We start from the raw sequence: 13,009 nt of genomic DNA on the forward strand, positions 1-13,009 counted from the left end.
TCTTCTAATTGGTCCAGTGGTGTTTTCGGCAGGTCCAATTGGACCTCCAATGGTTTTTCTGGACATCTATAGCTGGGTGAACTTTTGGAGCTAAGCAATGCAGTCTCCCATTGGTTCTTTGCACCCATTAGTAGAGATCGCAGTCCAAGGACCCTGATGCTGGTTACTGCTGGTATAATGTTAGATTTTAGATGCGACTGCATCTCATTCACTCGCCTTGTCCATGCAGCGTCGTCGGCGTTGTTGTCGTCCGCCCCTCCCCCATTCTCCTCGCCGCGCGAGCTGCGCTCTCCGCCGCTCATCCCCTCTCCTATTCGATGCCCCTCTCTCGCGAGGGGCATTGGATTGGATTCAAATTGTTGGCTTGGCTTGGATTGGATTAAAGTGGATTGTGTTGGATTGTGTTGCGTCATAGCCGCGGCAGACACACTGGCGCCGGCGCATGTGCAGCACTCTCTTCCGCGGTCTCCTCTCCTTCGGGCGCGCTGCGCATATAACCGGTGTGCCGCTCTCCGGCGGCCTTTCGGTCGACGGTTGCTCTCCGCATGCGCTTGAACCCCCCTCAGCGTCGCATCACACCAGGGTTCCCGCGAGGGGAGGTGGGCGTAATTTTTTGGTGTCTCAGAGTCTTGCGTCCTTCTCCAGGTCAGCTGGTAGGGCACAAGCTCAGACTTTTGCGGGGAGCAGCCAAGGCCTCTCAGCTTGACATACACTTCCTGTGCATCTGTTGCTCATTGCAGGATGTCCTGCGTATGGTCATCGCTTCCCTACATGAACGACAGTGACGTCATTCACGTAGACTGACTGAAGCCCTCTACCCCTGCTCCTGCAGCTCCAATATGCACCTGACTCATTGTGCCCAACAGTCAAGGCTGCCCTTCAAGCTGATAAAAAAAAGCTGTTCACATATTAAGAAGGTTCTGCAGCTCACACCTAATTTTTCCAGGTTTTTGAAGCACATTGTGAAAAACTGCACATAAAACAAACACTTTGGAAGAAAAAACTGGACGACAGGAGCGCAGACCATCAACTACATAATAATTAAGAGAGCCTAGAAATTATGGGGTCGCCTTATTCGCTCAGCCTGGCAAGCGGGCTTCGCCTAGCGGCTCCCGCGCGAGAAACTTAGCGATCCCAACCCGCGGCGCGCTGGACAGCGGCCACGGCGGGTTCGGGCGAAAACGGAGACCTGAACTCTATAAAACACATTTATTAAACTAAAAAGTACAAAAAACACACTGGCTAATCTTATTATGCTAATATAAAAAAATAGAAAAGGTCGGTCAGGCTTACCCGGGCTGGGGGCGCTCCAACAGAGAACAAAGGCAATACAGTCACGACTGTATTTGGGAACGTGCGATCGGAGAGAGTCACGGTCCAGAAAGGCTTGCGACAGGGCTGCCCACTGTCGCCTCTCCTCTATCTGCTGTATGTGTCCGGCCTAGAAAAGTCCCTCCTTCAGGCAAACCTGGGCTTTGGCTTAAGGTACAGCACCAGCGGAGTTGATGATTCCCGCCGCCTGCCGGGTCTCGCATATGCTGACGACCTTGTCCTCATGGGAGAGGACGAGCACGATGTACAACGGCTGTTGAACATTTGCTCAGTTGAAATCCAGAGACTTGGTCTCCGCTTCAATCAACGGAAGTCCATGGTTGTCCAACTAGCCGGGGACATGACTAAACAACCGGTCCTGACATTGCAGGGAGAGCAACTGACTGTCGCCACGTCCTACAAATATCTGGGCGTAACGCTGTGTACTGGGGCCAACATGTATGAACTCCATGAGGCCAAAGTCCGCCAGACGGCACTCAGGGCGCAGTGCATTCTCCGGCGTCGCTGTCTATGGGGCTGCAACCGGTATGTCATGGTGCGGGACCTGTGGAAGCTGGTCCACGTCCCTGGCCTAACCTTCGCCAATGCGGTGATCTGCTTGTCGGCACGAACCCGCGAGTGGTTGGAGAGGCGTCAGCGAGAGGTTGGTCGCACCGCAGTGGGGTGTCATGGTGCCGTGGCAAACGAGGCCATACAGGGAGACCTTGGATGGTCCAGCTTCGAGGCCCGGGAGGCCTCGAGCAAGCTAAGCTTCCGTGGCCGTTTGCTGTTCATGGCCCGTGAGCGGTGGGCACGGCGCGCCTTCGAGTACCTGTCTGCTACATGCGTCCGCACAAAATGGGTGCAGCGGGTATATCGTATTGAGGCTAAATGCAACATCTTTAGCCGGCCCATCGAAGCGGGCACAGCAGCAGCGTACACCCGGGAAGTGCGTTCCCGAGTCCAAGAAGCAGAAGAGGGCGTCTGGCGTGCGGGAATGGAGGGCAAGGAGACACTCGGCACCTACCGGCAACACAAGACCGCGATCGGTGCCGAGAAGCACTATGACAACAGCATTGGAAGCAAACTGCTGTTTGAGGCACGGGCTGGGGCACTACGGACGCAGGTGTACCGCCGGCGGTATGACTCGGCCCCTGAGGTACAGACTGCGCTATGTCGTGTGTGTGGAGCCCAAGAAGAAACTATCGAACACATCGTACTTCAATGCCCGCAACTCCCGCCGCACCCCAGAGAGGGCGCCACCCTGCCAGTGGCGCTTGGGTTTGTCCACCTGAGCCGCCTGAGCGACGATAGCGAAGAGGCCAGCGACGGCACCGCAGAAGGGGAATCGAGTGTCCGGGTGACAAAGCGGCGCCTAACGCAATGGTGGGCTGTCGCGCACAACCGCGTCAAGGCGTCAGACTAACCGCGCATTCGAGCGCTCGGTTACGGTGTGCGTGGCCTGCAGGCTTTGTGCAGTGGCATCGTCGGGTGTGACACTCGTGCAGGAGTGCTCAACCGCGACATGCAAAACTGTCAACACCGAAGTGTACTCTCTTGTGTCTTTCCATGTTTTGTATGTCTTTCACTGTTTTTTTTTTTGTATGTTTGTTTTAGTTGGCCAGAGCACTCATAGTGCCGACCCGTTGCAAAGGGTATGACCATTAAATCATCATCATCATCATCAAGGGACCCTGGTCGACGGAGCGGGGGTGGCCTACGTCCGTCTTCTTCCGTGGTCAGGACCCGAGAGGGCGTCGTCCCCTCGGGTTTTTTGGCGGAAAACAGAAGACGACACCACCACCCCACTTCCTCCGCTCCCTCGACGGACAGCAGCGCTCCCCGCGGGCTACGCGGCGCACGGGAAAACGAAACAGCCGTGTCTCGCCTCCCGTCGCGAGAGCAGGACCTCCTTGGAGGAATGCGGGAATAATTCAGCATATAATTTTATAAGCTCAGTTTGAAGCCTCACATTACTAAATGCTTTGGTCAAATCTAATCCTAGTACTGCCATGGTGTCCGGCAAGGAGCAGCCCTCTCCAACTGTTTTGTGCTGTTTAAGCTACAGCGTCATATTCTAAATTTGCAACTTGGGCCTGAATATGACCACTGAATGGGAAAAAGAAACCTCGTTTTGGAAAATTGGGCAGGTTGATTGTCCATGCACTTGTAACTGGTCAAGGACCACGTTCTCCAGAAACTTGCCCACGCATGAGGTGAAAGAGATGGGCGTGAAATTTTTTAGTTGCAATGTCTTGTCCAGTTTCGGAACCATTACCACTTCTGCAGTCTTCACTGTTTCGATATTTTGCTTCTTTCTCAGTAAGTGCTCACATACCGGATGAGGGCGTTGTTTGAGTTAATTGTCATCTAGATACTATAAATTTAAAGGAATATGGAAGTTTTCAGTAGAGCACACACAAAAAAAAATACCTTGCTCCCAAAAATTACGAAATTCCTCCACGGCAGCAGTAGATGAAGCAACGCGTGTGTGAGAAAGAACAATATTTAATACGTAGTGTGTCCAAACGACCCAACTCTAGAGGTAGTCTTCCATCCACTGGGTCTGGGTAGTGTTCCAGTATGCCTGTGTGTATCTGCTGCACACATTCGCATAGCGCTTCCTGGGCAGCCTGGATGTATGGTGGAAACACAGCCAGTGCCCCTGGGACGTCGACTGACCTGAATGCATAATGCGGGGTTTAATGTGCCAAAGCTACACTGGGGTGTTGTTGTGGAGTGTTGCTGTGTTGCAGTGGAGTGCTCAGGATTAATTTTGACTGTCTTGGGATTTTTTGCGTGCATCCCAGTATCGACACATAGGTGTTCTCACTTTTCATTTCTACCAGAAATTTCAGCCACCATGGCCGAGATAAAACCCCATCTTTGGGCTCCCCGTGGGATGCGATGAGAAAAGCGAGGCTAGGCTGAGGAATAGTACCATATTTTCGCGCGTATAACCCGCCCTGCATATAATCCGAACCCACGCTTTCAGCCCGCTGGAAAAGAAAAAAAAAAAATTATCCCGTATTTCCCGCACATTTGATACAGGAAAGGCTGCAACAAAGCTACTGCTCAAGCAACACATACATACTACGTAGACAGAAAAAGCCTATATTTAGCTAGTAGAATACACTGACTGAAGGCGAAAGTCACAATTCCCTCCGTGTCACTGTTCTCGGTAGAGCTATCACTTGAGCCGCAGTCCTCACTGTTGTACACAAGGTCATCTTCGGTTCCATCCATGTTGTTGGTGCCGTGAAGCTGCACTAAAGGAAAAAGCCCGCATGTTATCCGCACCCCTACTTTGCCACTGAAATGTTCACATTTTTGGTGCTAGTTATACGCGCGAAAATACGGTATGTGTGGGAGGATGATGATGAACAACCTTTATCATGCCTTTTGGATAGAGGAAGGCCGTTAAAAGGAGAAAGATGGAAGAGGGGTGGGTACAAGAACGGAGGATGCTGTGGTGCAATCAGGTCAGTTTTGCTGGAGATATCTCAGTGGGCATATGGAAGCCAAGCAGAAGGAAAAAAGCCCCGCCACACAGAACTCTTGCCAGACCATTCGCAATACCTGCTTACTGTAGTTTGGAATTGAATGAAAATAATTGTCACTCACACGGGGAGCTTTTGAAACAGCCTTTTCTGCTGTGGCTTGGAACAATGCCGCCATCTATTACACTTTGCCTTTCCATTGTATGTGACAAGCTAGCATTTTGTTTTGAAATAAGCTTTGATAATAAGCTTGATAATAAGCTTATCAAGTTTGATAAGCTTATGATAATAATAAGCTTGATAATAAGCTTTATCAGTGTTTGATAAAGCTTTATCCACTCAATGACTCATTGAGCCCAGGACAAAAGAACGATGTCATGAAAAACTGAAGATGCACAGCAGTTTAGACTTGTTACACATTGGCAGTAGTTGCATCTATGAGCTTAGTGAAAAGGAAAATGCAATCGAGAGAACTTTGAGCTGCTCTTTATTCACAATAACACACAGGCTCCATGTCATACACAGCCAACACATTGTCACACTGTAAAACCATATGCCCTAACAGCAAGGCAATCATTTAAAAATCGTTAAGGTTAGCTGCAGAGTTTTGTACCACATTGACTGAGTGTCAGGACTCTCTTCATTCACTGAGGTTCCATTCTCAAAAGAGAAATGCAAGGACAAGGGTGCTGATGCACCGCACATTCGGGGTACGGGACGGAAGATGCACTATGTGCCAGGAATGTTTTGAGAATGTCAGAGAGCCTCGGAGTAATGCCATGCACATTGCGACCCTGCTGCATCAGCTTGCAAAAGCCTTCTGCAGGATTTCTTGGCACTCCCTCTGGTGGACTTGGCCAACGCCAACTGCTGGGACGCCCAGATTACCGCGTCCGGCATATTTGAGCTGCAACAGAAGTAGAACAGCATGAGCATGAGAAACTACCCCTCGCTTATTTTATCATGCTCAACATTACACGCATCACCATCCATATACGTTACGCTGTCCAAAAGCACTTGAGTAAAGTTACGTCCCGCCACATTCTTTTGCGCCCAGTGCATTTTCCCCTCTTTACTTTTCGACACCTTGACAAACATTTTGATTTTGATATTTTTTCCGCAACTATGATGTATGAAAACATTTTAAAAACTGGTGTTATTGGAAAAGGGTTAAATCATCTGCATTTTGCATTCTTGCAATTAGTGCCTAACCAATTTATTTATTAAAAAAAAAGTTTTCTTAGACCCCTAAAAATCGGTCAATTTCCCGTGGTAATGAAAGAGTTAAATGTAATGGGCAAATAGTCATTGAAATATCGGAAAACCAACCTAGTGAGCAAAAAATATCATTGTGATGTCAGAAGAAAAGATATAAAGAAGAATGGAAGCACACAGGAGGTGAAATAAAACTTGCACCACCATGCCATCAAGGGAAGCTGCTACACCCGTGTACCATACATACCGAAAACTGCCAGTTCAGCCTTGAAGCTATGAATGCTGTTAAACGGCACCCTAGCCATAAGTTTAGTGGTGAGATTTAATGCAACCAGGTGGCATTGATAAACTGTGAGCAAAAGGAAAAAGAAGTACAAGTACCAAGAGAAACAGAGGAGGAATAAAAACTTATGCGCCAGCTGTTTTAATACTGTGCAAGCCTGACCAAATGCGTTTATGATGAAAAATTATTCTCTAAGTTAACAAAACAAGGCTAGAGATGAAAACCCAAGAAAAAAATGTTAATCCTGCACACTGTAGCACTTGGCATCACATCACAGCTGTTTCTAGATTTCACGAAGTATTTTTTTGCTGCTCCTATAATAGGTCTACAAACTCAAACTGCCTGCAAAGCTTCACAAGCCAAGTCACGTCGATTATTTTTTTTTTTTTCCATTTTATGTCACAGATTTATTTTACCCTTCTGATCACATTGTCGATGTCCTTGCTTTGTGCTCACAACTCTGTTCCACTGATGGTACTTTATAGTGGAATGAGCACTAACATTTACCAGTTTTCATCCCAACTTGTTCCCTGTAATAATGGTTCTCAAAGCAAACGCAAGTTACTCAAATAAATAAACATGCAATTGAGCAATCCGTTACACCATACTGCAAAGGTTCTTCCCTATCAAACATCGCAATCGGAAAGCAGTGCTTGCGGTGTCAAAATGAGGATAGCAATCATGCTTACGACAGTTACACTGCCCCACTACACTGCTCCATAAGCATGAGGGCAGCCTGTGGGACCCACATGACTCACCTGTCTTCCCAGTAGGTTCTGAAACCGTGGCTGAACGAAGAACCAGGGTCCCATGTTCCTGTGTTCCTCTTGGCACCAGATGAACTCTGTGTTGGCCATCAAACAGGAGCATGGCATCATGCAAAATCGAACAGAAATTTCGCAGAGACTGTATGTCGACCCATAACTAATGTATGGGCACATGAAATGACTTCGTCGCATGGCGCATAATCCTTAAAGGACATGCCTGTACACACCTTTTGCCTGAGTGTACTTGGAAAGTTCCTCTGCGAGTTCCTTAGCAGGGAAGGGACACAGGGCCTGCAAGAAAATGGTTATTTAACGTACGACTGCCCATCTAGTTTGGGGCTGCACATGGAAGGTCAGTAGCCCTTTTAACTCTGGTATCAAAGTGTTATTGTAAGTGCGGTCAACTGCAATCAACTTGAGTTCTCACATAGGCTGTGTGATTGTTTTCCGACATTCGTAACACCTAAGCAAAATTCATTCAACTTGGTGAGTGTGTTCAGCTGAAACAATATCCCCGCAGACTGAGCCTAAAATCTGTTGAGTATAACAATCTCAGGCAACCGAATTGTGCCCTGATCAGGCTACCAAAAAAAATTCCCTCGCACTTCCCCGAGGGGGAGAGTGTGTAAGTGCGAATGCACGGTTGTTTATTGCGCGATTACGGTGGATATCGTGATCTTGGAGTGGAGAGGAGGCGCCCAACACCCGCAGTCACTGAGCGGAGAGAGGAGGAGGAGAGTAGCGCCCGCCGTTACGGCGAGGGCTACACGAGCGCCCTCACGCGTCGGAATGCGGAGCGCCCGCTACGCGAGCGAGAGCTCTCCCGCCCGAAGTGGAGAGGAGGCGCCCAACACCCGCAGTCACTGAGCGGAGAGAGGAGGAGGAGAGTAGCGCGCGCCCATCTCCTCCCGTTGCTAGGGAAGACGAGGAGGAAGACGAGGAGCGCGCGCACCCGCAGCTGTTGCTATGCGGACGACGGCGGCGGACGATTCAGGCTCGCTTAAGAAGTGCATTCGCACTTAATACATAATCCTCCTCAGCAGGACAAAATACTTGACAGGCTAGCTGCACGAATAGCAGTCTCTTGTGAACAGGCACTTCACTCACTTAACCAACAGAATCACCAGCATTACTACCTGTCAATGCCGCTGCAAGCATCATTCACTAATTAACGAACCAACCCTGTGTCATAATTTTTTTAACTTCACCACGCGACATGTGTTCTTGGGCTGAGTTTCTTTGCACGATGCTGCACCTGTGCCAAAAGCATTCTGCACATTTTCTGCTTTTAGATGCTTCAAGAATGAACAAAAACCCTGGGGTCTCTCTTGCTGATACATCAGATCCCCTCGGGGTGCAAAGAAGATATGGTGCCCAGTGGGTGTCGGTGGTAAATAGCAGGAGAAAAATAGTGGGTTGCGAGCTAAAATGCCGGAGAGTGTCCCAAACGACCGCTTCTGGTGGGTTTGGTGGGTGAAGGAGGTCATCCACGAAATTTGGTCCCAAAGGTATCAAAAAGAATTTATCTTTCGTTGGACACGCATGTGCTTTATTTCAACATGAAAAACAGCTTCTGCATGTATGTAAACCTTGCCTGTGCATGCTAACTGTGTTGAGCGTTAAGACTCGAAAGTCAGCCACAAAGCCTGCTCACCTCTAGCCGGAGGATGGCGGTGTCACTGTCCCGGCCCATCTCCTGGCGGTGCTTGGCCAGGGCGTAGTAGTGCTTGCCGCTGCACAGCAGCACCCGGGAGGCGCCCAGCCGGGGCTCGGGGTCGGGCAGCACCGGCTGGAAGGTGCGTCCGGGCCCCATGTCCTCCAGGGAGGAGGTGGCCGCCGGGTGCCGCAGCAGGATCTTGGGCGAGGCCACCACCAGGGGCTTGCGGAAGTTGCGCACCATCTGGATGGGGACAGGCACTCACTCAGAGCAAGGAGCAGCACTCTGTTTCACCAACCTCAGCCTGAGCAGTGGTTTTCGAGTGTCACTTATTCACAGTCACTGACCGAGTCCAAAATAAAATATTTCAAGTTTGAATAAAATGTTCGAAAAAACCCATATGGGTTACAAAACACCAAACATTTTATTTTTGGCTTGGTGATCAAAGTAAAATATCTTATGCTTCAGAACCCTGTTCAGACATTCTCAACATTTTATTCAAATGCCGCCCATTTTATTTTTTTACTTGTTCTGGGACTGCGATTTTCCCCTTCAAAATACGACCCCTGACAGGTTGCAGTTTTATCGAACTTTTGACTTTAAAAGTGGTTGTTTGCTGTTTGGCTGTCTACCTTTACCGCGAGCGGCTCGCCATTCAGTGTCAGATATATGCCACCATGCAGAAGTAAGGGCATAGAAAGGGATCAGACAACAGGGAGCCCCCGCTGGCACAAACGAGGGGGCGTTTCTAGCAACCAACCAGTTACCTACACACAACTGCCATGGCAGACATGCTTTGCCACACAGAAATATGGCTTTCAGCTGACTGAAAGATGGGCTTTATGGGCGCTTTCGCAAGGGTAAAAAATAAGTTTAACGACCCGTAGTACGCACATTCATTATTAGAGCAAACGCGACATAATTGCACACTGTTAAACCTGCGTATAACGAACCTCCATACAACGAATTCCTCTTTATTACGAAGTTTTGATATTCCCCGGCGCTACTGCATAGAAGCATGTGTATTTCTGACCTCTATGTAACAAACTAGCAGCGGCGGGCACCCTGGAAATAACGAATTTTTCCGCCAAATACCTCGCCATTTTGCACCATTTTTTTTTTTTTTAGCGTGATGGACAGCCGCATTCATCTGCTGCACGGCTGCCCCGGCGCCGACAGCGCGAAACGATGTGATCGCGCACGGCGCGCACAAGCCGCGGCAACGGTCTCACTGCTGAGCTCCCGCGGGGTGCCGCGGTGCCACCGGCGCCGGCGCAACCAACACCCTTTCAGTAGAGAGGGTGTGCGTTGCGGAGAAAGAGGAGAGGGCTGCAGAACGCGTCTGCCGCTCTCTCCCCTCTTTTTTCAAACTGCATTCCGTTGCTCCCTGACCGGTGCTACCCGTGCTCGCGGGTTTTCAAAGGCTTTCGCGCCGGCTACCGGAGTCCTCTTCAATCCGCTATCCCCGCACCACGTAGCTCCATGGAGAAAAAAAAAAAAAAAAAAAAAAAAAGGAGGGGGGGGGGGGGGGGGTGGGGGGTAGCATGGCGTCAGGCGGCCAGCTTTCGCAAGCGAACCTCCTCTGGCACCGCTTTCTCCTCTCTTCACGATCGTCCCGCGCTCTCTCTGTTCTGTGGCTGCGTACTGGAGAAAACACACGCCGCACTCGCTTTCCATGCTTTCCGTTCTTTGCTCCCTTCTGCGCATCAGTACTCCTCCGGCACTCCCTCATGAACAAGCAGCAGAGCAAAATAACTCAGTTTTTTTCCGCTAAATAAATGTTCTACGTGATGCCGACCTCCAGTTATACTTTTGTTTCATTTGTGCATTTTTTCCCCGAATTTTTATACCGAAACTGCATATAACGAAAACCTCCTTATAGCGAAATTTTCCGAGAATTTGTCAGCTTTGTTATATCCAGGTTTAACTGTAGTTCTTTTTTATGAAGGCAGAAAGGGTGCATTATGTGGTAAAATGCGCAGGGAATATGCGAGAATATTTTTTGTTTCCCTTTATGGGCACAACAAAATGGGTAAGGGGGGTGTGGGGGTAAATTTTATGCGGGACCAGATTACACTTGTGACAATACAGTATGTATTCATAGCGCAGCACAGGTCTTGAAACAGCACCCTTTAGTGTAATTACACTGTGCATGTCCTGCTATATGGGGTGCATATCCTGCATATTCTGCTATATATCAAGCAACACATATGCGCCAACTTTTATACAGAATGTCAGATAGAACAAATTGATTCTCGCTCCTGAGGTGACTTCGTTATAAAGAAGTACGATGGTATTCACTTCATATGTTCACTTTGGAAGCAAGCATTCTAATCCATCGAGCCCTAATACACAGCACCAGATAAGATAACCTGTCCACAAGAAGTGACCTCATCAGCTGTTTCTTTTTCTTTCTTTTTTCCTCACTGTGGTCCCCTTGAGTGAATGCAGTGCACAATCTCCCCGTACCTGTCTCCTCAGCAGGTGGAAGTACTGGGCTGGAGTTGTGGGGTTCACAAAGCCAAAGTTGATGTCATCCCCATCCACGGCATCTTCCTTGCTGTCGGTCATCTGGAAGCATGCACAAGCATCTTGTTGAAGTTAAGTAAGCTCAAAAGGGTTTGTCCAAGTCTCATCTGTGGCGTCACTGTGCAGTTTAACATATGTCAGACAAGCCCAGTGGGTAGCAGAAGGGAATATTCGGCCAGAAAGAAAACACCATGTTCTGCTCGCGAACAGACTACCACAATGACATCATACTTATTTCAAGTGTTTTTCATGCTATCTCAGCCTTAAATTTTCACCCATTCTCTGGTCAGCCTGGACTCTTCTACATGAAAACATGATTTCTACAGGTCAGACACGTTGGCAGTCTGCTAAATTTGGCCCCGCGGACTTGCCAGCATGTTGTTGTAGCTGACATTGGCAAATCAAGGGGACGGTTGCAGCGAGACCAATAGTCCTTTCAAATGCATTTTTCTCATTAAAACTGCGTGTAACTCTCGTGTGAAAAAAAAACAAAAAAACTCACAACATGGTATTCCACACTTTATACTGGAAAGTTAATTAGCCAATGTTACAATTCACTTCGGTGCCCCTTGAAAATGTATTCTACACACTAATCGGTCCCTTTCAGCGAAAATACAAATAACCACAACAGCAGCTGAAATGTGCTGCGGTACATCCAAGGTACAAAGCTGTGCCTGTTACAAAGGGGGGGGAAAAAAACGTTTTTTTTTCTTCGGCACCACTGCTATAACATAGCAGCTAGAATTCCTCCCCATGCACCCTCTCTACCATATGGTGTGGGAGAGCCAGCTGGCCAGCTCTTGTCCAGGGGATAAGCTCGATTTGGTTTCTCGGGCCACAGCCAAGGGCTTCCTGAACTGTAGAGGCCTTTCTCACACGAGCAATGACACAAGGACTCGATATTTGTTTAATAAACATTTCTTCCTCCTCCTTTACTCGTTACTAGTGCAGAAGTGAAAAGTTGCACATTTCAGAATTAGCAGTCACAAAGTACTCATTTCGATACTAAAATATTTGCTTCCATCCCAAACTATTCCCAAATCATTATTTACCCTGCATTCACTTTCATCTTTGAAAGTCACTTGGAAAGTGTGAAAATCCCTTTTCACATAAGCCCAGTAGTTTCCGGAATATTGCAAGTGTATTGCTGTAATTTATGCGATAATATGAGATGGTAACAGGACCTTATCATCCTCTGGGTCTTATTCCTTCCTGACCTCAGTGGGTGTGAGGAATAAACATATCGATGAAGAAGGGTCGTCTCACCTTAATGATTTCACTTATGGCGAGCACCCAGAAAGTGTGTTTTTACATGACTCTACGCCCCGGCATCATCAAATGAGGAATGTGTGCAGAACGTAAGAGCACTTAGTTTTATTCAGTTCAGTCATTTTGGCATGTCATGATGTTTGGCGCTCACAAATATCACGTCCATTTTTTGCTTACAGCCTAAATTTGGAAAAGAAAAAAAAAAATTAACGTGTCACATATGGTTGTGCAGAACGGTATGCATCAGATGGGGGTCCCTACATACAGACTACCCGCCGCGGTGGCTCAGTGGCTAAGGCATTGTGCTGCTGAGCACGAGGTCGCGGGTTCGATTCCCGGCCGCGGCGGCCGCTTTTCTGATGGAGGCGAACAGCAGAGACGCCCGTGTGTACGAGATTTCGGCGCACGTTAAAGATCCCCAGGTGGTCGAAATTAATCCGGAGCCCTCCACTACGGCGCGCCTCATCGTCTGCGTTGC

General features: G+C 48.5%; 2 protein-coding genes across 2 annotated transcripts in view; one reads left to right on the forward strand and one right to left on the reverse strand.

Moving 5' to 3' along the window:
* Window positions 1–1,744: 1,744 nt before the first annotated feature.
* LOC144149370 (uncharacterized) lies at window positions 1,745–2,990 on the forward strand. Its single transcript, XM_077680937.1, has one exon. The coding sequence runs from the start codon at window positions 1,769–1,771 to the stop codon at window positions 2,735–2,737; it is 969 nt and encodes a 322-aa protein (XP_077537063.1). The 5' UTR covers window positions 1,745–1,768; the 3' UTR covers window positions 2,738–2,990.
* A 2,291-nt stretch (window positions 2,991–5,281) lies between these two features.
* LOC144149524 (2-oxoadipate dehydrogenase complex component E1) overlaps window positions 5,282–13,009 on the reverse strand; it is a 34,075-nt gene continuing 26,347 nt past the window's right edge. The window contains exons 18-22 of the mRNA XM_077681136.1: window positions 11,203–11,304; window positions 8,731–8,976; window positions 7,304–7,367; window positions 7,068–7,153; window positions 5,282–5,718 (exon numbers count right to left, since the gene is read on the reverse strand). Coding sequence (XP_077537262.1) covers window positions 5,614–5,718; window positions 7,068–7,153; window positions 7,304–7,367; window positions 8,731–8,976; window positions 11,203–11,304 — 603 coding nt within the window. The 3' untranslated portion in view covers window positions 5,282–5,613. The remainder of the gene's footprint in view (window positions 5,719–7,067; window positions 7,154–7,303; window positions 7,368–8,730; window positions 8,977–11,202; window positions 11,305–13,009) is intronic.

Source organism: Haemaphysalis longicornis, unplaced genomic scaffold (assembly GCF_048455015.1).
Source record: "Haemaphysalis longicornis isolate Haplotype H1 unplaced genomic scaffold, Haemaphysalis longicornis Haplotype H1 scaffold_8, whole genome shotgun sequence".
NCBI lineage: Eukaryota > Metazoa > Arthropoda > Arachnida > Ixodida > Ixodidae > Haemaphysalis > Haemaphysalis longicornis.

Coding starts and splice junctions, on each gene's coding strand:
- LOC144149370 (XM_077680937.1), top strand. CDS start 1,769: ATGTATGAACTCCATGAGGCCAAAGTCCGCCAGACGGCACTCAGGGCG.